The 24,668-nt window shown below is 35.5% G+C and overlaps 1 protein-coding gene across 1 annotated transcript; it reads right to left on the reverse strand.

Moving 5' to 3' along the window:
- Positions 1–23,483: 23,483 nt before the first annotated feature.
- LOC136796828 (amelogenin-like) lies at positions 23,484–23,990 on the reverse strand. Its single transcript, XM_067051641.1, has one exon. The coding sequence runs from the start codon at positions 23,988–23,990 to the stop codon at positions 23,484–23,486; it is 507 nt and encodes a 168-aa protein (XP_066907742.1).
- Positions 23,991–24,668: the final 678 nt, after the last annotated feature.

Here is a 24,668-nt window from a genome sequence, read left to right on the forward strand (position 1 = left end):
AGTGATGTTTATGAAAAAGTTTTAGTAAGTTCGTATGTAGTTAGTGACGGTTAATTTTGATCCTATGTACAGTATTATAACCAAAATCTTGATTCGTTACTAGTTAAGTTTGTTTATTGTTGAAAGTAGGACGATATTCGTGATTGATTGTTCCTAAATAATTACAAAATGAATGACAGAATAGCTTAATGTTCTTTTTTAACTTAATACACTGAATTAAGGAACCTACACCTGGTAAATATAATTGGATTAATAATAGATGGACGTGTCAGGTTGTAGGGCTTAGTAACCACTAAAATGTTAATTAACACTGAACCTACGGGTAAACGTCCGAGGGATATATTGAGTTAAAATTGATTTAATAGAATTGAGTCACTGGAAGAATGTATGCAGAGAGCGATTGGTGATAGCGGCATCGAACCTTCGGGTTCGTTAGAGCTTCATTATTATTATTATTATAGTTTAATTAATTAACTATAAAGTTAATGAAACATAAAGATAAAAAGCGGTCACATCAAATAATTATCAAAAAATGCATGAAAAGTATGTCTAAGACGTCTTTATTTCGATGCATAATAGGTTTTTGGAAAATAGTCCGATAAAAGGAGGTCCTGTTTGAACGTATAATAAATCGGAAATTGTATGTAAGCCCCACTCCTTCTGCTACTTTGAATCTTTTATAAGTGAACGTATTTTTTTTCTTATAAAAAAAATGGACGAATCAGAAAGGGTTAGAATAATAGAGCTCTTATTAATAAATGAATAAGAGATAAAAATAGTGGAAATGTGAAAAGAAAAAAGAATGGCAGATGTTCGACACAATTGAGACTATTTTATAAACTAACTCCTCCACAACCTGTGGACAGCCGTATGGGAGCATATTACTATTATTTCTTTAGTACTTTTGGAGTGCTTTCAGTTTCCCCAAGCTCGATGAGCCTATATGCATGAAAAATAAGGCAAGAATTAGAAAGGCAAACATCTTCAGAGTGTGAGAGTAAGTATATTTTTTATTTTAAATGAAGAAATTTATCATTATTTATTTGTTTAATTTTAATTATATTGTGATTAGATTTCATCTTGAGTAGTAGGCATATTGTGGAATATGATTTTTTTTTTTAAATTCATGGATTAAAACTTCAAAGCATTAGAGGACGTAATCTTATCCGCTTTTTTGTTGTCTAAAATTTATAGAATGGTTTTGGCTAGGTTTCAGCCAGAGTAGCGCCTTTCCTATTTTGTCTAAGCAAGATATTCGCAAGTATCAAAATGAAAAAAATTGCTCTAGTGGGAGATTTCTTGAGTGTTACAATATGTTAAAATAAAAACTTGAGACAAAACAAAAATATGTCAGGTATATTCTAAGAAGCAGCTAGTGCATGCCTTTTTTTGATTGAGACGCTCGGACTGCGAGCGATTATGTATCCACTCGGATTACGGAAATAAAAAGATATAACAAATGCAATAATAATAGTCTTTAGAACAATTTTAGATTGGATCCGAATCCTGATCAATAGATCGTCGTATGATTCTTCGATAGAAATTGGGAATTTCTTGCAACCTAACTGCTGCATAACCTGCGAAAATCATATTACGTCATACCTGCAGAAGCTTCCGAGGAAAATGGACCCATGTCCTAATCTATCATCTCCAGATTCTTCCAACTATATTATGGAACCTGATACCATTGAAGAACTGGAAAACCCCTACATACCTGCGGGAAATCGGCCGCCTTCCACGCAGAAAAGGCAAGTAATGAAAACGAAACTTTCTTTAGACCGTGGGAAAATAAAACATTATTTTTATTTTATTCGTACAAATCATTAGTTTTATTTTATTTTTTTTTAAATTTAATGTATATTTAGAAATACAACTTTTTTGAAGTATATATTCATTAGAATTCACCTTCGGGACTAAAAATGACGTAGAATATGCATTTATATTTAAACCTTGTGTCGACTAGAGAACATGGTTCAAAATGATTTCATGCGCGTATGACTGGAATCTTGTTAAAAAACGTACCATAATTTAAGGATTACCGCCAAGGTAACTCTCAAATTTATTGAAAACGATGTTCTCAGCCTCCCTTATTATGCTCTCTGGTTCAGTAGCTCAGCCACTTTTACTACAAAAATTGATATGTTAAGTAATATCAATGTTTATCTATAGAATTTAATATGTTATAAAGTGTAGGATACGAAATAAAGACAAGCAATGCTAAAAAAACTAGTAACATAATAGCATTTTCATTATTTCAAACAGAATTTTCACTTTCCGAAAAAAAGAATATCAACTCCTCATATTTTTATTAAGTAACCATGTACCAAATGACCGTGTTTTAACTAAGCCAGATATATAGCAGTGAATACATCGATATTTCCAAATTGGTTAAATTCCAATACAAAGTATTTGTAAATAAAAAAATGATCTTTCTTCTTAATATTCTTTTAATTTTAAATATTATATATCGTATTTGATCTGCCAAAATCTTGAAGTAAGGTACCTTACGTTAATTCTAATTGCTATACGAGGCTTTTACTAGAACTATCCTTGAAGTTAGATACAAGGTAAGTAATGATTGTTGGTATTGAGTCAACATTACAACATAACGTGTGAGGAATTCATCGACAGCTTCATCGACATCCACGACAGCTTTCAATATTCGTGTCTCTGGTTTGAATACATATCAGAAATCGGTGGTAGCGCTGACACAATGCTCTCCAACTCGTCACGGATGTACTCGTGATAGATTCATGGTACTGGTCAGAAGGGACATCCCGCCAAAGAGGATCCCGAAAGAAAACCAAATTCATTTATGGCATTGTCATACATATATGAAGTAGAAGGGCGGTAAAAAAATGAAAAGCATAGGGTACAGTTATGAAGAGAAATTTTAAAATATTTGAACTGAAATAACCAGACAACCCACTAGAATGAATCCAACATTCATTGGTATCTCTAACATAGAGGCTGATAGTTAATAGTGATATTTTAATTGGGACCTGGCTGTAATAAATTTCTTATGAATATGTTTTCATAGAACTAATGAACTTTTTTAATATTAAAAATATTGATTTTTAGCGATAAGAGTATAAAATGTTTAATGAGTAAAGATAAAAATCATGGGATAAAGTGAAAATAAAAATACCACTGCATTTATGACATTGTCCTTTAAACCTGAAGTAAAGGACGATAAGGGATTATAAGCATAGGGAACTGCTATCAGAAGAAATATTTTTTTTTCTACCGAATAAATCAGTCAATCCGCTGGAATGAATCCAAATGAAACCAATTGAATGAATAAATTTAAACCAATGGAATGAATACATTAAAACCAAATGCATTTATGACATCTTTCAAACATGTAGTAAAAGGACGGTAAAAAATGAAAAGCATAGGGAACAGCCACTGAGAGAAATCTTAAAATTTTTTAACCAAAACAATCAGACAATCCACCACTATTAATAGTGAATAAGGACATTTCGTGACATGACGGTAATAAACAGTTTATATTTATATATTTTAATAGTTATAAAAAGCTTCTTTAATATTATAAATATCGATTTTTGGTGATTAGGAGTACAAAATGTTCATAGAGTATAAATAAAAATCACCAGATAAATTTACCAACATATGATTGTCAACGTATCAAAATACAAATGATAATGTCCGAATTTTAAGTATATTGGAAATTCTAAATTATATTTAATTCTTTGGATGAAAATGACAACTTTTTTTCCCTCCTACTATCAAATCGAATGCATTATCAACAACTTGGATAATAGTAGTAATATAAAAATTAGTGGTCAGAAACAATGTAAGAAAAGTTTGACTTGCCTAAGCTTGTTTTCAACTCAATATTTCATAATATCGATATTAAAATTTGACAATTCAAATTACAGTTAGAATAGTCCAAAGTTCACTAATGAAAGATCTTAATAAGTCGTTAATAAAATATAAACCAGATAATACTTACAATCATTATAATTCACATATGTAAAATGTTCAAGTGTAATTAAGATTTATTAAGCGAATAATAAAAGAATATTTCACAACCCTTCCCGACATTCATCTTCGTAGTTGAAGTAGTAATTAAAACAAACTGATCCTTTCTTTACCTTAATCAACTTGATTTCACTTCATGAACGTATCTTTATTCTAAAATTGATAATAGACCGGCATTACTATTGAGTATTTTCATGAGAACGGACCCTTATCCTGATTTATCTACCGCTAATGAATCATCTTCTGATTCTTCCATATAAATTGAGGACTATAACCTAACTACAGCTTTTGGAAAGTCACCAAATTTGTCTTGCAGTCAAAAAAACTCATATTACTACCGAAATTTGTTTTTAAGCAGCCTTGAAGGAGAAAGACAAAGTTTGGGGATTATAGTCTCTTAAAAATTAGGTTTTCTGGGTCTAAGCTAATTAGTAAAGTGGATATCCTGACTTTAAATGATATTATCTTTGTTTAGTTGGTTTGATGCTGTCTATTTGGAAAGAAATCATTCACAGGATGGTTTCTAGCTGGGTAAATTTTAGCAAAGTAAATGAGGCATTTGTTGTCTTCGAAGGTCAAGGTGAGGCTGGCCAGCATCGACATATAGACTATTGATAGGACAAGACCGGAAAGCACCTGACATTACCTATCATGAACCCAAAATTTTGTGGAGAGTCTAGCATTTTCCGGGAATTGCTCTATGGGTAGGCATTACAACCGTAATCCAACTTTGCTCTCACCAGCGTTCTGTATAGGGTCAGCATTCTTGTTCGATCCGCACCCCAACTGATGTTACCGACTATTTTCAAAAGATTCGCTCCCGTAATCAACTTGTTTTTAAGTGCTTGATATGTGGAACCTTACTGAGCGTCCTATCGAAAGTCAATTCGAGGCAACTGACAGTGTGAGCGAAGGTAACTGGTAGATTGTTAATGGTCAATGGTAGCATTACATTGAGCTAAAACAATAGCAACTGTTTTACTTATTGAAATTTTAAAGCCGTGACCAGAATACTAAACACTGACATCGCTTAGAGCGGTTTGAATATCTTCTTGTAATGATGTTACTTTTTCCTCCTCTACATAAATAACAAGATAGTCCGCATAGAGCATGCTTTTAACAGGTCACCCAACCACATTCAATACTTTATTAAAACAAATACAGAAAAGGGTTTCACTCAAAACATAACCCAGAGGCACTCCATTTTCCTGTTTGAATTCATTCGACTGGACGTTACCAATCCTGACTCTAAAGATTCTGTTAAGTAAAAAATTACTTATGAAGGCAAGAATATGACCACTAATCTCGATACTAACCAGAGTGTCAATTATAAATCTTCTCCAGGTCCTATCAAAAGCATTTTCTATATCAAGATATACTGCTAATACTATTCTCTTATTATCAAAGGTTTCTAGGATATCGGACTGTATAAGCAAGACAGTTGCTTTATAACCACTTTCTGCTTAGCTTGTTTGCTACATCTTCACAATAATCGACGTTTAGGCAGCTAGCCCAAAACTGGAACTTTTAAAGGACGCCTACTTGACCATGACAACTTCCGAGAGTACTTTTATATCAGATAACATTATTACTTTGGAATTTCCTACTGTAAACAGAGTTATACGAGAATCCAAACACACCAAATGAAGAAAATTGAAATCAAATCATTCATTCTTACAAGATTAATTAAATTTAAGAAGGGTTAAATGTGTTTTGATAATATTTCAAAAATATCATTGATATTAGAAAGGTGAAAAGTAGTTGTGATTTAATACTTAGAAAATAACTGATAGATTTTAAACATTAGATATCTGCTGTGGTAACTTCTAAGAGACCTCAAAATCATTCAAACATCACTGTAAAAACCTATTTATTTATTTTTAATTTGTTGTAAAACGGTAAATTCAATTATTTTCTTAATTTTATTCCAGTAAATATAGCCCTAGAAAATAGTTAACATCGTAAATGAAGGATCTTGTATATTTTTCTGCTAGTAAAATACAGCGTCTAACTAACACTCTAAGCAGGGAAGTGTGTTATTCTTTGAACGGCCATTCTGTAGGCACGCAGAAGAAGAAGAGCGGAGAAGGCTTGAGTCATCTTATATTTATTTTTAAAAAGCGAAATTCGAGGCTTTTTTGCCAGAGGCTACATTTCTACAATTTTTGAGAAAATTTCTACCTCAGTCAGAATTGTATTAAAATATGTATAAAAATGTGTCAGAAAAAATACAAACTTCCTTACACTTTTCCGACGATATTGAACCTGTGTGATCAGTCTATGAGCAAGAATGGAGCCGTCAACCGTATTCATAAGTTATATATTATATATTACGTCATTATACGGTATCTGAAGTCTCCTCGTAAATAAAAAAAAATAGAAGCAGGGAATCAGAACATTGAGCGATTAAACTAAACAATTTCCGTGAAATATTCGTGAAAAGAGATTAAGTAATTTAAATTGACAACATTTAATGAAAATGAATAAATTGGAAGAAGATAGTTGACCGAATGAAGTTGATTGTAGGAAGATAGACCGGGTGGTGGTAAGTAAAGGTATCAAAATAGTATAAATAACTATTTATTGTAAACCAACGTTTCAAAAAAACAAAGAAATAATAATAATAATTTATGGAAGTATACATGTAATTGGGAGTGCGGGTAGCCGCGGGGTAAGGCCTGTGGCTACTACCTCCAAGGACCTGAGTTCGAATCCAGCTGGGCAGAAAATTGTTTTTCGTTATACTGTAGCCTTGAGTGAACTCCTGTGTTTCTTGGAGCCCTCCTGGGGTCCACTCAGCCTCTTGGGTACCCTTAATTGGGTAAAACTCTGGCGGTCGGGCGTGATTTTAACCAAATCACCTTCTTGAACAATCGTTTGTCTATAACAGAACTTCCTTACAAAGTACTGAACCCCTGACCCTTCATAGGTTGTAGCGGTACATATTTATTTTAATAAATACAAGCAGGTGTGATAGAATTCAAAATGCAAAACTAGACTAATAAATTGTAGAAAAATACTCGTTAGAACTAGTTATAAATACGATAAAGATGTAGGTGTAAAATGTAAAATTTATCTTGTTATCAAGAAACTCATATTTATACCGACAGGGCGATAGGGCGCCAGTTTTGATTTTTAAGTAGCCTTGAAAGGGATAGACAAAGGTTGAAGGAGGAAGGTCCCAGTCAACTCGTCCTTTAATCAATGAGGGAGGAGAGGGCATAGGAACGAAGCTCGAATGTAAGGAAAGGATAACTGGACTCTGGGCTGAGGAAAGGTCATCTATAGATTCGATAATAGTCCAAGAACAGGAAATTTGGGAGGTGATAAAGATATCTAGGATATTTGGACATTTTTTGAGAGATGTAGGCCAATAAGTAGGACTCATGGGAGTGAGGATAGAAGAACTATTGGAGGTAGTGACTCGGGAAAGGATATTACCACGGTTATTGGATGTACGACATCCCCATCGTTCATCTTTGGCATTACAGTCTCCTCCAGCAATGAAGCGCGATCCGAAGAATTGGAATAAAGAGTCAAGGTGATTGTAGGAAAGGGAATTACCAGAGGAGCAGTATACACCTGATAATGTTAAGTGGAAAGGACGAGTAGTAAATGGATTTAAAAATTAGAAAGTACATGAGACTCATTTACAAAACTAAAACTATTAATAGTGTAGTTAATTTTACAACATATATAAAATTTATGGGGAATCATGCTTTTATTTCAGTGCGTAAAGGTTTGAAGTTCTAAGATATCTTTTAGAGCGCTAATGCCCGCGTTTACAAGACTATTATTTGCACAACAGTCATCTATGACAGTGAGACATGGGTCCTGACATAGGTGATGGAGAAACGACTGTGGAACCGGGAAAGAAAGATACTCAGAAAAATACACGGACCAGTCTACTCTGATGGAGAGTGAAAAAAAGAAGATTTAAGAGCATTGTATGGTCAGCCAGACATAGTAAGTTTAAAAAAAAAAGGAAGGATGAGGAGGCTCGGACATGTGGAGCGTATGAAGGAGGATCGTCTGCCAAGGAAGCTGCTTCTTCAAAAGCCGGGTGGTACACAAAAGCGATGACGTCCCAGAATGAGATGGTTGGACGATGTTAAAGTAGACCTGCTCCAACTTGGGGTTAGAAGATGGAGAACGGTTGCAGCTGATAGACTAGCCTAGCACGCAATCTGTGGTGAGGCCCATGAAATCCAATCTTATGCTGATCGTACAGGAGGGAATCTCCCGAGGAAGGTCTCCTATTCGTGGGGAATGTATCATATTATGAAATGCGCTATCATTGAAATAGTAATGAGGTACTCCTAGAATGAGAACATAGCTGGTTTTAATTCTAGATAAGTACTCTTCAGAGTTGGGGTGTGAACATAAAAACTACAAATGTTTGATAGCAGCAGTTCTCAATCTTGTTATAAAAGGAGTAAACTCTAGTTCTAAAAAAATATCAACTTTTTTTAATCTATGATAATTAAATGTTCTAAAAAAGCATCAAAAATCTTCATGGATTCACTTTAAATATCCAACGTTTCGCCCAACTTGTTCTTTCTCAACGACATCTTAATTTTAACTTCATAGCCTTACATTAATTACTAAAAATGTTGCAGGGTATTCTGACATTGTTTAATAGTCGAATTAACACTAAATAAGTATTATACGATATGTAAAATGTAATATTTAGCCAAATAATATTGTAAAATACATTCTTTTTTTTTAACCATTGCATATGCTACTAAATTTATGAATCCAATCAGATGACATATGACTGTTTTTTGGATTTTTTTAATTGAATTACTGAATGAGAACTCTAAAAAGTTAATATATATAACCAGACTTTCTACAAAGCCTGTAATAATTCAAAACGTTGTAAAAGAAATATATATATATATTTAAAATAAAAAACGAAAAAGAAAACCGTTTTTGAACATGTAAAAATGTTATTGCAAGTATGCAAAATAAAATAATTCATTATCAAAAAAATTTATACATTTAAAAAAATATAATTTTAACGGATAGATAATCCTTAAACGGATAGGCGATCGTAGCTAGTGGGCTGTACAAAACAGGGTTGGGGGCGATCTAAGATAGGGATACGAAGAATGGGGGGGAAGAAAACCAAAGCATGTAGGAAGTCCACATAACTAACATCATCATCATCAACAATAAGAATCATTATCATTAAACTCCCATCAAAATTAATTACCTCTATCTAACATTAAATGTTCTATTTCGACGACCCCTACACCACCTGAAACTTATGGATTAGATTTTTTAATTAAGTTTCATTTATTATTGTGAATGATTGTATACAGTCCATTACAAATTCAATCAGCAAAAAAAAGTGAAGGTGTGCCTGGCCTTGAGTTGAAGGCGCACTTCATACAGTATTTTTAGGTAAAGCGGTGAGGTCAATCCATATAAAATTGAAAAGGTTTTTGGCAAAAATTTGTTTTTTATTTATGTCCCTATTTTAATCAGTGAGTTGAAAAGAGATATTCATTAATTTTTTAGGAGTTCAGTTCTTATTGAGTTAAAACGAACATTTTAATTGTCCTTCTACTAACAGCGGTTCTTAGGATGAAAGAAATACATAATATACTTAACCCTTTGCTTTCGGACGTTACCTACCAGCAACTGGACGCCAAATTTTTTCGCGAAACCGTACACTCTGGAAACGTGAGATTATGTATGTATGTAACTTTAGAACCAAGTAAGGTATGGTAATGAAATTTGGTTTGTATATATATAAATATTATTATATATAATGCTATATATCTTAGATTATATATATATTCTACAGTATTTTAAAGTCTGAAGCAATTCTAAAATGAATAGCATTGATTTAAAAAAAATATGATTATGAAATGAAAGAAATAGTTTGGAAATTACTAATTGAACATAACGGAATCAATTCTGTCTTGATAACTGCAGATACCTATAAAATTCCTTGCTTTAATACGGTGTGAGTTCTTGTAAATTTCTCATGCTTTCGGATTTCTTGATGTCGGATTTAAGTAATCCGAATTTTCCATTCCTTTTTTTGATTTATATAAAGTCGGGGTCGGGGGTCTCATTTTCTGATGCCCCCCTTTCCGGGGACACCTAATTGCTAAATGCTAAGCATCATGCAAGCTTGGACCTGGCCTACCCCTACCATCACGCCAGGCTCCAGGACACGCTGGCCAGCCCTTGAAGAGGAAATACGTCTTTTCAGACATCGGGGGAGATACGTGGTTTTCACCATTTCGCTCCCAGCAGACCTGGACGAGAAAGCGGCCTAGAAGACGTCACTGCGGCGGCGAAGACGTCACACAATCAGATAAGCCAATAAAATACATGAGATCCCAATATTCTGTTTTCAAATTATTATAGATAATATTCGATTAATTGACTAACACATTAACCAGTTTGCCCCTCCAGGGTGTTAACATAATAAATACAGAAAATATACATGCATGGTTTTTTGAGCAGAAAGTGTCTCACAATTTCCAGCCCCCCTTTTCCACACATTAATTACAGACCGTCCTGATGTAACAAACTTGGTGCAATCCGTGAGTGGATCGAATTCTTATATAATTACAAAAATTATGAGACTTATTAAAAACATTTTTTGTGTGAGACATTTCGCCCACTCTTTTAATTAATTTATCAATTGTTCACAATTAACATGGTAATTAGGCTAAAACATTACGATCTTAATAGATTTAAGGTACGTGGGAGGCCGGTCTGTTATTGAAACCTAATCCCATCTGCCTCTACCCTAGGCGCAACTAGGCATTATAGGTCAATGCACCGTGTGCCTCAATGCTTATAGGTAGCTAATTTATTACTTGAGTTAAAATTTATTTAAATTTTCGTTAAAGAAAAAAATTATAATTATTTATTGTTTGTTTTGCATGCTAATATTTGTGCGTTTTTAATTGATTGTTTATAAAATTTATTTATTGCATGCGTGTGAATGATTGTGTATTTATTGTGTGGATGTATCTATTAATTTATTTAAAAATTCGTTTAAAAAAAAATTGTTTAATTATCCATTGTGTGCTTGCCTGTGTGTTCGTTTATTTATTAATTATATATAATTTAATATAATTGTTTATATATTTTTATTTTAGCATCGGTTCATTCATACGATTTTCATTCGTTTATGAAAAGAAAAAATAAATGGGTTCAAATGACCAGACAGATGCAGACATCGATAGAGTTCGGTCACTGGAGCGCAAGCTACGACGCGTTAGGCGGGGTCTCCTCAAGTTAGGCTCACTTGCACTCGTCACCGCCGCGAACGATGACTAAACGATATCGATTTTGAAGTCGATTATGACCAGTGCAAGACACTTTGGGCTGAATACAAGACAATTTGGGATGAGTTGGACTCCGCATACGCGTCCCAGGAAGCTTCTGCGATACTACCCGATTGGGAGACGGGCTACGACGAAATTCGAAACGACCTGCGACAGGCCGAGGTGCGGTACCGCAAGATCAAGGCTCAACGCGATTCCATCGCTCAGGGGGCCAAACCGGGCTTTGCCGCACCGACGTATCCGTCCCAACTGCCCAACATTCGGAGTTCGACGGCGAGTTATCCTCCTGGACGCGATTTCGGGACACTTTTATCGCTCTTGTTCACGACAACACGCAATTGGCTCCCGTGAACAAGATGCACAATTTAAAGAGTGCCCTTAGTGGGGAACCCGCGTCGCTGCTAGCCGGATTCCCTTTCGATGCCAGCTCCTATCAGGCGGCTTGGGACGTTCTGATGCGTGAATCCGCGCGTTCTCGCTTCAAGATGCCTGAAAAGGGTCTTGAACCACAAATGCCCCACGTCCGGCGGAGAACGCGCAAAGTACGCTTCATATTTTGGCCGAGGTTGGTGAGGGGGTCGAGTCGTTTCGGGCTTTGGCTTTAGAGGACGAGACGGATGTCATCCTGTCCACATTAGCTCTCCGAGCTTTGGACCCTGTCACTTTGAGCTTGCCCATGCAAGCAGCGATTTCCCCACCGTCGACGATATTATAGCGTTCGTGAGACAGAGATTAATGGCATACAAGCTGTCTCACGAACTCGATATGCATTCCGATGCTCCACGTGCTAAGCCCGTCGGTAGAGGCAAGGGCGGAGTCTTCTTGCTCACCAGTAAAAGTGGTCCGAGCGCCAGCGTTAGTCCGGGCCCATCAGGGTCGCCACCTAGGCGCACGTCTCCGGGGAAATCGTGCAGATCGGGGCGTCGCCAGTCAACCGGCACTTCTTCACGCGGAAAATCCGTCTCTCCCGGCAAAGAACCTTGTCCCCGTTGTAATGGGAGGCGTCTCTTAAGGCGGTGCTTTACATTTTTGGCCTTGACTCCTCAGGAGCGTCACGACTTTGTCAAGTCATCCGATCTGTGCCGGAACTGCCTGAGGTCGGGTCACCACGCGTCTAAATGTCATTCCGATTTCACATGTTCGTTTTGCCGCGCCAATCACCACAGCGTGTTACATGTGGAAAACCGATCGAGTTCCTCCGCCGCCATCACTTCGCCGAAGTCCGCGAATTTTGTGGCTCATACCCGTGTTATGTCCGGGCCTCATGATTGCTGTTCGGAGGCAGTGGGAATTGCGTTAATGGGAACTGCGTGTGCCGTATTGCACGGGTCAAAGCATTCCGCGCCCGCACGGCTACTACTGGATTCCGGCAGCCAGTACACCTTTGTTACTGCCGAACTCGCAACGAGGAATGGCGGCCAGCAGCAACCCTTCGACGGAAGAATCGCCGGTTTGGGAGGTGATCAAGTCGCTAGTATCAAAGGTTCCATCACATTGAGCCTTCGGTCCCTTATCGATGACACCACGAACTTCAAGGTCCGCGCCCTCGTGGTTGATTGGATCACCTCTGACTTACCCAAGCGTCCGGTTCCTACGCGGGTAATCAGAGAATTATCGCATCACGTTCTGGCCGACCCTTCCTTTGGTGTTCCCGGCCCCATCGATTTGCTCATAGGCGTTGACCTATACCCCCGCCTAGTTACTGATGCTCCCACCAAGGCCTTTGGGGATGGTCACCTTGGGGAAAACCCGACAACCTCGTTACAATTATACGTAGGCGCCCACGCCGTCGCATCCGTTCGAAAACCAATCGTTCGAACGCATCCTTAAACCTCGCATCCGTTCGTTAGCTTATCCTTCATAGCATCACGCCAGGCTCCAGGACAGGCTGGCCAGCCCTTGAAGAGGAAATAGGTCTTTTCAGACATCGGGCGAGATACATGGTTTTCACCATTTCGCCCCCAGCACACCTGGACGAGAAAGCGGCTTAGAAGACGTCGCTGCGGCGGCGAAGACGCCACACACAATCAGATATGCCAATAAAATACATATGAGACCCCAATATTCTGTTTTCAAATTATTATAGATAATATTCGATTAATTGCCTAACACAGCAACTACAACAATTTGAGCAGAAAGTGTCTCACAATTTCCAGCCCCCCTTTTCCACACAATAATTACAGACATAAAATTACACTCGGGACACCTGCAGTATAGCACGAGCAGGCCCCGATGTAACACTTGATATTACTATCAAGTTTCCATTATCATTGAACCATATTCGCGTATCTTTGTTCTACTGTTTCTACACATTTCTCAACGGATTAGAGAAGTGTGTAGTCCGTCATGAATATACCTCGCAAGTTCTCTTTCGAAAAAATACCGGTTGATGTATTTTTCACACATCTTGATATTTTTATCATATCTATTGGTTGTGCGATATTCGTAGAAAAATACAGTAAAACACGAGTTTCTTTAAAAATGAAGTGTAACAGTTAATTCTCAGTAATCGCTAATAAAGTTGTAAAAATATGAAAATTCAAGTAAAAAAGAAAACAAAGAAACGATTTGCGCCACTAGGAATCGGAAAAATAATATAATATTGCATTAGTCTCAATTTTTATTTTTTATGTCTTTTTAGAGACTAAAAAAACTGAAAGCCAACTTTCCACTTTACTTACCAAGATACAATTTATACGTTTTACATTCTTCAACATTCTTGTATTCTTGAGGTAAAAAAAAGAGGAATGATTCATATCAAATCAACCAATTTAATTTTAAAAGGACGTATACAAAATTTATTTATGTACTTTTATAATATTTTCGTATTGGGTTCAAATAGTCCCTCTATTTGTCCTTCTAGGAACTTAGGGTTCTGGACAACCTGATTCTTTCAATGAAATATCGTTGAGATTTAAAGAAGAAAAACATTTCTATGTTCCGCCCTCCCAAAAAGGTACTGATTGAATCCAGTTCTTGGAATGAAATCAATATAAAATGTAGTCAAGGAGTAATAAAAAAAAAATTACTTGCACTATCGATTAAGAAGATATTGAACGAGGTATCGATTACCCACAAGGCTGCATGAGTATGAGCTACATGTAGATGATTCATTTTTCAGTAATTCGCTATCATTCTGATAATTTAGATATTTTTCTACTAACACAAGATTGTCAATCCATATAAAATTAACCAATTTAATTAATAACTGTATGAAGTGTAGAATATTTTCTGCCCACTTTATGCAGGCCATTATTTAATAATACGTATTAAACAAAATTATACATCATTCTTTAGAAAAAATAAATGACTAGAAATGTATAAGAAAGAAATTGCTTCCACTGCTGGGAAAAGGAACCATGTAAAGATATCATTTCGGTACTTAATACAGTTGCATTTAACATTCTAAGCTTTGAACTTGGATGTTATAACCTTAATGTATATCTTATTCATTTTTGATCCTTTCTATGCGAAACAACAGAAGCAACATAGGAGAGGTAACACAAGAGCAAAACCTACTCACCCATGAGGTTGGTAATTCAGATAAGAAAATGTTTATTGTGACTGGCCTTATTATATGATAAGAACTATCAGGGTAGTCTCTAGTAATGGAAGCAAATAATATCAGAGATCAATCATAACAAGATAAAGTTTAGATGGAGTTAGTGAAATCATAAGTAAAGAGACAAATGAAAATGGCCATGTAAAAAGTTACTGTTCAGTGAATAAGACGAATAATCTTGTGTTTGTCACTCCAAAAGTAGTGGCAGTGGTCTTAGATTTCAGTACTTACGTAACTATTTATTAAAAAGATAATGTCTATAGAGGGTCGTACAAAATACAAGATGCCACGCTTAGCAATCGTTTTGATACTTTCTAGAGTCGTGAGACAAAAAATGGGAAACCATTTTTTCACATTATTCGCCAAGATATGATTCTTACATTTTTTATTCTTCTGCGTCTAGGCTAATGTACTATTCAGACTGTACAGAAACGAATACTTCTTCTCTAAAAGATTTGTGATTCAAAGAAATATCGAGAAGCCATTGAAGAAATTAAGTTCAAAACGATTTTGTCAGTGTTCAACACTAATCAGAAAAGCTCAGATCATCAAAATCTTGTGCTTGAAATTTAAAGAACTACATTAAGTAATCATATTGGTACTTTGTAGGGCTGATTAAAAGGAAAATTAAAACCAAACCTAATTTCCACTTTCTTTACGAAGATTCAATTTATATTTTTTCCATTCTTTGGAGTTCCCATACTAATTTTGATTAGATGTGGACGAAACCTTTTCTCGCTTGTGATAATTTTACAGGCAAAAATTGAAACTGTTTTTTTTTTTTTACAAAGAAATTATTATTAGTATTACGTAGGATAAACAATTAAAAACCAATCATATTATAATCATATAATATTTATTATTAACATAGTGCAGTATTATCTTCTACTGTTTTCTACAAAAAAATAAATGCAAAAATGTTTTTAATGATTTTTTATTAGTTTTTTTTTGTCATTTTGATTTACGACATGCCGTGGGAAGCAATGAAGTCGGTACTTTTAAGCTGTAATGAATCTAGTACGTACGAAAAATCATTACGAAAGGTAGTACAAAACAGGAATATGTAGCAATAAAATAAAATTTTCTGTTTAAATAGGGGAATCCAGCTAAGTGATCATATAATGTATGATTGAATAAGGAATAAAAAAAAATATTATATCAGTGTTCAACAGTGATCAGAAAAGCTCAGATAATCAAAATCTTGTACTAGACATTTACAAAAATATATAAAGCAATCATTTCAGTACTATGTAGGGCTGATTAAAAGAAAAATTGGAACCAAACCAACTGTTCAGTCCAAAGACCTGTAGTTTTGTGATTCGAGGGATAAGATAAGTGGCGGGTCACTTTAATTGGGTGAAAGACCCTATCTACAATTAACAGTCAGGATTTGCATTAAAAAAAATAAATATACTTTTATCCGTCCTTACGACAACCAACGATACTGATTCACTCCCGTCCTAAGAATGAAATCACTACAAAAGCTAAAGTTAAAAAGAAATCTACATAAAAAAAAATCGAGAGGAGTATCGATTACCCATAAGGCTAAATGATTATTACTAACAATTAAAGCAATCATTTCAGTAGTTCATGTAATTGCGGGAATGGAAAACAAATGTTTACTGATTGTTCACATTCCGTTATTTATTTAGAACTTATCCTGCCAACACCAGGTGGTCAATCAGTCAATCCGGAAAATAGTTTATTTAATGTTTAAAATAGTCATTTTAATAATAAAGAGAAACAATCAAAAATGTATAACAAAGAAACGACTTCCAAACTTTGCAAAGAAGGCCATATAAAGCTATCATTTTGGTACACTAGAGAAACAATTGAAAGAGGTTATGTACGAATATGTGACGCAAAAAAAAGTTTGTGCTTTTTGTGATTATGTCAGTGTTCAAAACTAATTAGAAAAACTTAGATCATCAAAATCTTGTTCTTGAAATTTAAAAAAACATAATAAGCAATTATCTCGGTAATTTGTAGCGCTGATCAAAAGGAAAATTGAAACCAAACCTATCTTCCACTTTCTGTACTAAGATTCAATTTATACCTTTTCCATTCTTTGGAGTTCCCATACTAATTTAGATTAGTTGAGTACGGAACATTTTTTCTCTTGAGATTTGTGATTCACAACAGACAAACTGTATTTCGAATGGTCCTCAGGAAAGCTGGGAATCGCCAATTAGAATACTTCAGATAGCATTAATGAAAACCTAAAGGAATCATTCAAGTACTTGGCAGTACTTGGAAAATAGTGTATGGAAAAAAAATTGGAATTTTCATATTTTCACCAAGATATAATTCACTCATTTCCTTTCTTCTGCACCCTCAGGGCAATGTATTACTCAGGCAGCACAGGAACGAATCCTTCTTCTGTAAAACATTTGTGATTCGAGAAATGTCAAGCAGCCAATGAAAAAGGAGTGTTCTAAATGAATATGTCAATGATCAACACTAATCAGGAAACTCAGACCATCAAAATCTTGGACAAGACATTTAAAAAGTCACGTAAAGTAATCTTTTCGGTACTTTTAAATTGTAAAGATTCCATTTTGTACGATGATGTCAATACAAAAGGTAGAGTAAAATAGGAATATATAGACATAGAAATGAAATGACACGTACCGCTAGGAGAGGAAACCATTTAAACTGAATGAAAATAATGTAAAGTAATCATATAACATATACAATTATCATAATGCAATAATTATTTTTATACTGTTTACTACAACTATATATAAACTATTTTGTTAATTTTTTTTATTAACAGTTTTTGTAATATTATGTTATAACTATATAAAATGATCAACTTTGCGCTTTATTAGCCAAAATATATTTCATGCGTTTTCCATTCTTTGGCGTCCCCAGGGTAATGTACTACTCAGATTGCACAAGAACAAATATTTCGTTCTTAAAAGATTTGTGATTCGAGAAATGCCAAACAGCCATTAAAAAAGAAATGTTCAAAATGATTATGTCAGTGTTCAACACTAATCAGAAAAACTCAGACCATCAAAATCTTGAAATTTCAATCAATATATAAAGCTATCATTTCGGTACTTAGTAGGGCCGATTAAAAGAAAAATAGGAACCAATCCTACTTTCCACCTTCTTTACGAAGATTCACTTTATATCTTTTCCATTCTTTAGAGTTCAAATGTTAATTTACAGTAGATGAGGTCGAAACCTCTTCTTTTTAGATTTGTGATTCTCAACAAGCAAACTGTGTTTTGAATGGTCCTCATGAAGGCTGGGCATTGCCATTCCAAATAATTATTTGTTTGGTAATAATTGAAATACTTCAGATCATTCAAGTACTTGGTAGCATTATATGGAAAAAAATGAAATCTAACTTTCCACTTTTTAACAAGGTACAATTCACATTATTTATAATATTTAATATTCCCAGGGAAAAGGCCCACGAATTCTTCAGCTAACATGAGTCGGTAAATCCATATAACATTAGTAAATTTTATTTAAAAAAGGTCTTGGACTTATCCTTCCTCTTTTTTTATCAAGATACAATTTAGTTGGGAATAGTCAGTATCGTTTGTTCATGTCATAAAAATAAAATCACAGAAGTAGTAATAAAGGAATGGAAACAAAGTAAAATGAAGATATAACATATATCATTATCATATTGCAGGAATTATCTTCCACCTTTCTCTAAAAAAATTACATGTAAAGATATTTTTAATGATTTTTTTTTTATTTGATTTTTTTGTCATTTTGATTTACGACATTCCATGGGAAGCAATCAAGTCGGTAGTTTTAAACTGTAATGATTTCATTTCATACGATGATGTCAATACAAAAGGCAAAGTAAATGAGGAAGAAGTAGAATTGAAAAAAAAAATGTACCTTTAGGAAAGGGAACCATGTATATAGTTTAGAGGACCCTCATAGGAAACAACCAAGTCAATACTTTTAAGCAAAAATGAAAGTAAAAGAGGAATACATAGAAATGAAACGACATGATAAAAGCAGAGGAAACCATTTACAAAGAATAACAACAATGTAAAGTAATTGTGTAATATATATCATTACCATAATGCAGTAATTATCTTCGACTTGTTACTATAACTAAATAGATGTAAACAAATATTTTAATGATTTTTTTTTTATCCTCATATTTTCATGTCGTGGGAAGCAATTAAATCGGCAGTTATAAACTGTAGTGAATCTATTTTTAATGATCATAATAAAGAAAAAAAAAGGTAAAGCAAAACTAGAATGTATAGCATTGAAACGATATGTACTGCAAGGAGAGGAAATCATGGAAATGATAATATATAACATTATCACAATATAGTAATTATGATATTGTAATAATGTCCAACTTGTCAAACCAATATCATCGGTGTAAATGTTTTATGAATAATTTTTATTATTATTATTTTCTTGTTATAATAATTTATGAAATGTCATAAGCAGTAATCATACTTTCTAACTGTTATGACTTCAGTTCGTCTGATAATTGCAATACACAAGGTAGAGCAAAACAAGAAAGTATAGCAATCAGGTAGTTTGGTGGGTAATACAGGAATGACTACAATTTTAAGGGATACAATAATATGTATCAATATTATAATACTGTAATTATCACTACGAAATAATTGTAGTAAACTATTTTTGAATGAGAGGGCCAATCCATATTAAATCAATTTATTTTATTTGAATAGAACCTATACAAAGTTTATTTATTTACATTTAAATATTTTCGTATTGTGTTCAAATAGTTGAGGAAATATGAGTTATGTTTTACTGAAGTGAACCTAAAAATAACAGGAGAGAGAGGAGTGCGAAATGAAACGCTAGAAGTGAACTCAAAGACTGATCCTTTTGCGGAGCCTGTCCGTCTATACATATACAATCGGTCAGCTGTTCTCGATCAGCTGATTTGGACCTGTCAGCTAACTCTCCCCTCCCTCCCTACCAGTTTACGAACAGTTATCGGAAACTTTAATACATACAAAGGAAAAAGATATATACAAATAGGATTAAAATAGAATAACAATAAATGAGATAGATACAAATACAATAAAAATACAGCAACTATAAAAAGGATAAAACTACAGAAATAGGATTCAACATAACATCACTCCATGCAATAAAAATTTAGAAAGAAAAATCTAGAAAAACCAATACAATTTGAGATGAATCACTGATATTTACACTCACATGTTCTTATTAAGTCCCTAAAATGGAAAGACAAAACAACTGGTCACCAATCGTGACCACTCGTAATGGGCCTTCGTACCTCTGGAGCTCTTTGCCCCAAATAGTTCCTACTTTCCGGTACACCACTGTCCCGATTTTAAGGTTGCCCATTAGATCGCGAACATTGAGATTATGTCTAGTAATTCTTCTGCGTTTCTCCTTCACAATTTTGTCCCTGACTTTGACCCACATCTTCCTCCGTGCCATACAATTAACGGCTATATTATTCTCCTCGGTCGCTGTATCTTGGTAATTCCTCCAACGTCCCAGCAGTCCAAAAACAATCTCGAAAGGAGAAAACACCGAGATCGAGTGTATGGAATGATTGTATGCTGCGATCGCTCGTTTCATTGCTTCGTCCGGTTCTAGCCCCTTTTCTAACAGAAATACCCGCAGGTGGTCACTGAGGGTACTTTGGTTCCTTTCAATACCTCCTCGGCTCTTTGGATGTCCAAGGGTGTAAAGGTGCCACACCATCCCTATTTTTTTTTTTTTTATCTCTTCCCTGTCGTTTGCGTTGTTAAACTCTCTTCCACTGTTTGACGAGATTCCATCCGGTACACCGTAAAACTGGAACCACGTACGTAGGTCTCTTAGCACTGCTTCTGCTGACCTATCTTTCACTGGATACGCCATAGCTAGTTGCTGAAATACGTCAAACACTGTGAAGCACTTTTATCCCTCCCAGGTAAACGAACCCGTTTGAAGATCGCTAAGTGGTGCTTCTGCAGTCGATGTCTCCTCCTGAATCTCATGAGGCCTGTCATATTTCACAGTCAAGCATACGTCACAACTGTCGATGGTTTCTTAAATTGTGCGCTTCATGCCCCGCAACGCCTGTAGCGTTTTTTTTCAGCCCTCTATGGTTAGTCTTTCCTTGGTGATACACGTCACGGAGAGTTTCTGCCATCATTGTACAACGTATAATCAACTGGCCGACTCCAATCTGTTCCGTTGGTCAAAGACGCCGAATTTTATCCCACAACACTGCAAATCTCACGTATAGATGATGGGTTTGTCCCTTTTCAATACTTAGTGCCCTGCAGATTTGGTTCTTCCAGAGACTATGGTGGGATCATATAGTCACAATAAATATCACTGAAAGATGCTCTGATCTGTAGGATAAAAAGGTCAATTTTGAACCACATCCAAGCGGACAAGGATACGCCCTGGTAGGTGGTAAAAGAGAGATTGAAAGAAGCGTACGAAGGCGGCAGAGAGACTCCGGAGGAGGACATGTTTCGGGAAACGAGGAAGCAGAGGCAGTCGAATGGACAGTATGCAGCTGCGCTATTAACCCACTTCAATCTGGTGAACGAAAAGATGAGGGAAAGGCAGAGCGCAGATGTGGTGCAGTGGAAGACAAGTTTCCTGGACATCATACTAAAGGTGCAGTTAGGGACGGAAACCAATAAGAGGGAAGGACTGCCACGAGAGGGGACCTTCGTAGAATGCGCCTAAGACATGGTGAACGCTAGCGCCCGGGAAGATGATACAAGGATGGAGGTGGATGAAATCGGATGGAATTGGGTATCATACAGCCGTCCGAGAAACAACCCAGTGTTCTGGAGACGAAGAGACCAGAGGGGCGTTGGTAGAGAAAGTGGTACAGATCACGGAAGGACTAACCAGGCCAAACCAAGGAGCAATGGTAGAAAGGAAGAGCGAAGGTGTCACGGGTGTGGGAAGACACGACATTTGGTGGCCCAGTATCCGGGGCTTTGAATGCGGGAACGAAGGTCACATACATGAGGCGTTGCCCTTATATGTACCGGAGGAAGGAAGTGGTTTCAGAGGAACCTATGGAAATTAATGTACAGAAATTAAGGCGAAGAAGAGGCCCACATAGGACAGAAGAGTCAGAGGCTTCGGGAACAGAGGTGGAAGATGCAGAAACGAGGAGAGTGAGCGGATCGAGGAACGAATGGAGAAGAGCGAGCGGAAGGAGAAGGTCCACTGACGAGATTTGAGGAGAATGCCTACAGAGCAGCGGCCTGCTCCAACATCATTGTATGCTCAGAGGCGTTTAGGAACCTGAGTGACGGAAAGAGTACACACCAGACGCATAAAGTACAGGTATGTCATTGTCAGTTAATCACCCTGGGTGGACCCTGTAGCGTACAAAGGGAAGTCGAAATAGACTTAGGAGCATGGGGGGCTTGTGCAAAGAGTATGGTGGCTCACGTGGAGGGAAATATGGCGCGAAAATACCAAGTTATTGTTGGATGCGATTCATTGTCGAAGGTAGGTGCTCGCATAAGGAATGTGGGAACCCGTTGGGGTATTAGGATCAGGAAAACAGAATTTACCTCTAATCGGCAGCTGAGAGGAATGAATGCAAGTGTCGAATTGGTCAATAAAATGAGAGATTGAAGACATAAAATAATGGAAATGTAGTAACATAAATGAATCAGAGTGATTAAATTTGTGGAACCATTGCAAAATAAAAATTAACACACCTCACTCCAACAAATTCTTTTTTTTATTATTTATTTATATTTATTATTTTTTTTAAGAGGTTGACACTCATGTTCATAGTATAAGTACACTTATACTCATAGGATAAGTAATCGTATTGGCTGGCTTCAGAAACCTCTGAAAACACTAAAAGCCATCATGGCTTTTCATTAAATTAAAAAAAATAAACAAATAAACCCATTAAGTGTCAGGGGTGCAGTATTATGTAACGAATTACTGTTTGTAGACCAACGGTTGTGCAAGAAGACGATTAGGTCAGAATCATGCTTAATCGTCAGAATTTTTACCCAATTACGGGTGGGTTTTGACACGTCTAATTAGACTAGTCAGAACAGTGTTCACTTTGAACATTATCTTAAAACCTATCATAAATGAGCATCCTTTGTGATTCGTTACCTAATAATTATTTGCAATCGCCGGGTTCAGTAGTCTTAGAGTTAAAAGTATATTGCCTTACAAATGAGCTATCCACTCTTCCATAAATATAAATAAGTAGTAATAATCTTCCTATTATGTTAGCACGTAGGTATTTAATATTTCTAAAATTACTTTTTTTTTCTTAAATAACAATTCTAAACACGAGATTTGATACGGAAAAACTGGATAAAGTTTAATCTGAAGAGCGAACTTTACAATGCTACTATTAAATGTAAAATACGGGTTGGGGCGCGGTGGCCTGGCTCGTTACAGCTAACGCCCATTAAGAGATTATAACTTGGATGTTGTTGGAAGAGTAAGTTGGTCCCGAGCTAGGCACGGAGCGAGTTCAACAACACATGGTGTGTTAAATTAAAATAAATTAAGACACAACAAATTCATCATTTACAGAGGACTTGATTTTATTAATATATTATTTATATTTGCTTTTTAATTTTTTAGGAAAGTAGGGGACTTTGTCACATTACTAGAGGTTGTCTGATGGGGACATTACTATATGGTTGCCTGATGGAGACATTACTATATGGTTGCCTGATGGGGACATTACTATATGGTTGCCTGATGTGGACATTACTATATGGCTGGACTATGGGAACATTACTATATGGTTGCCTGATGGGGACATTACTATATGGTTGCCTGATGGGAACATCACTATGTGGTTGCCTGATGAGGACATTACTATATTGTTGCCTGATGGGAACATTACTAAGTGGTTGCCTGATGTGGACATTACTATATGGCTGCTCTATGGGACCATTTATATATGGTTGCCTGATGGGGACATTACTATATGGTTGCCTGATGGGGACATTACTATATGGTTGCCTGATTGGGACATTACTATTTGGCTGCACTATGGGAACATTACTATATGGCTGCTCTATGGGACCATTACTATATGGTTGCCTGATGGGGACATTACTAGATGGCCGCCTGATGGGGACATTACTATATGGTTCCATGATGGGTAAATTACTATATGGTTGCCTGATGGGGACATTACTATATGTTTCCCTGATGGGAACATTACTATATGCTTGCCTGATGTGGACATTACTATATGGTTGTCTAATGGGAACAGTAGAACCAAATCTGGGTATACCGATTTTTTTTTTAAAATCCCTTCGTAGTATTCAATGAAAAATACACTTATATTTATTGTTTATTTTATATGCAATCTAAAAACTAAAACTTAGATCTAGATACCTCTCTTCTGAACATTTTATCGCTTTTTTCTGTTGATAATAATAAGTAAGCATTATTTTTTTTTAATTATGAGAGATGTTATAGACATTCTGCTTTTAGTTACATTGTATAATATTAATTTATAAATTTATTTTTTGATTATTGTTTTGCTCAGTATCATTATTTGTATATTTATGCCATTTAATGAACTTACCAAATCTATTTGCACAAGTATTACCCTCAAAACCAATAGATATATAATTAATATAATTGTATTAGTGAGAAGGTATATCAGATAAAACTGGTCAAAAACGATACTATAGCCATGCAAAAACAATACCAGACATACAAAGGTATTTGACGAGACAAAAAACAAATTGAAATAATGTAACTATAATTGTCAGTCAATTCAGAAAACCAATCATATATGTTTTAATTTATATATGCATATAGTT

Source organism: Halyomorpha halys, unplaced genomic scaffold (assembly GCF_000696795.3).
Source record: "Halyomorpha halys isolate HHAL.00 unplaced genomic scaffold, Hhal_1.1 Scaffold625.1, whole genome shotgun sequence".
Lineage (NCBI taxonomy): Eukaryota > Metazoa > Arthropoda > Insecta > Hemiptera > Pentatomidae > Halyomorpha > Halyomorpha halys.

Excerpts from the sequence above, each read along its gene's own strand:
- LOC136796828 (XM_067051641.1), bottom strand. The coding sequence starts at position 23,990 with ATGGAACCATATAGTAATGTCCCCATCAGGCGGCCATCTAGTAATGTC.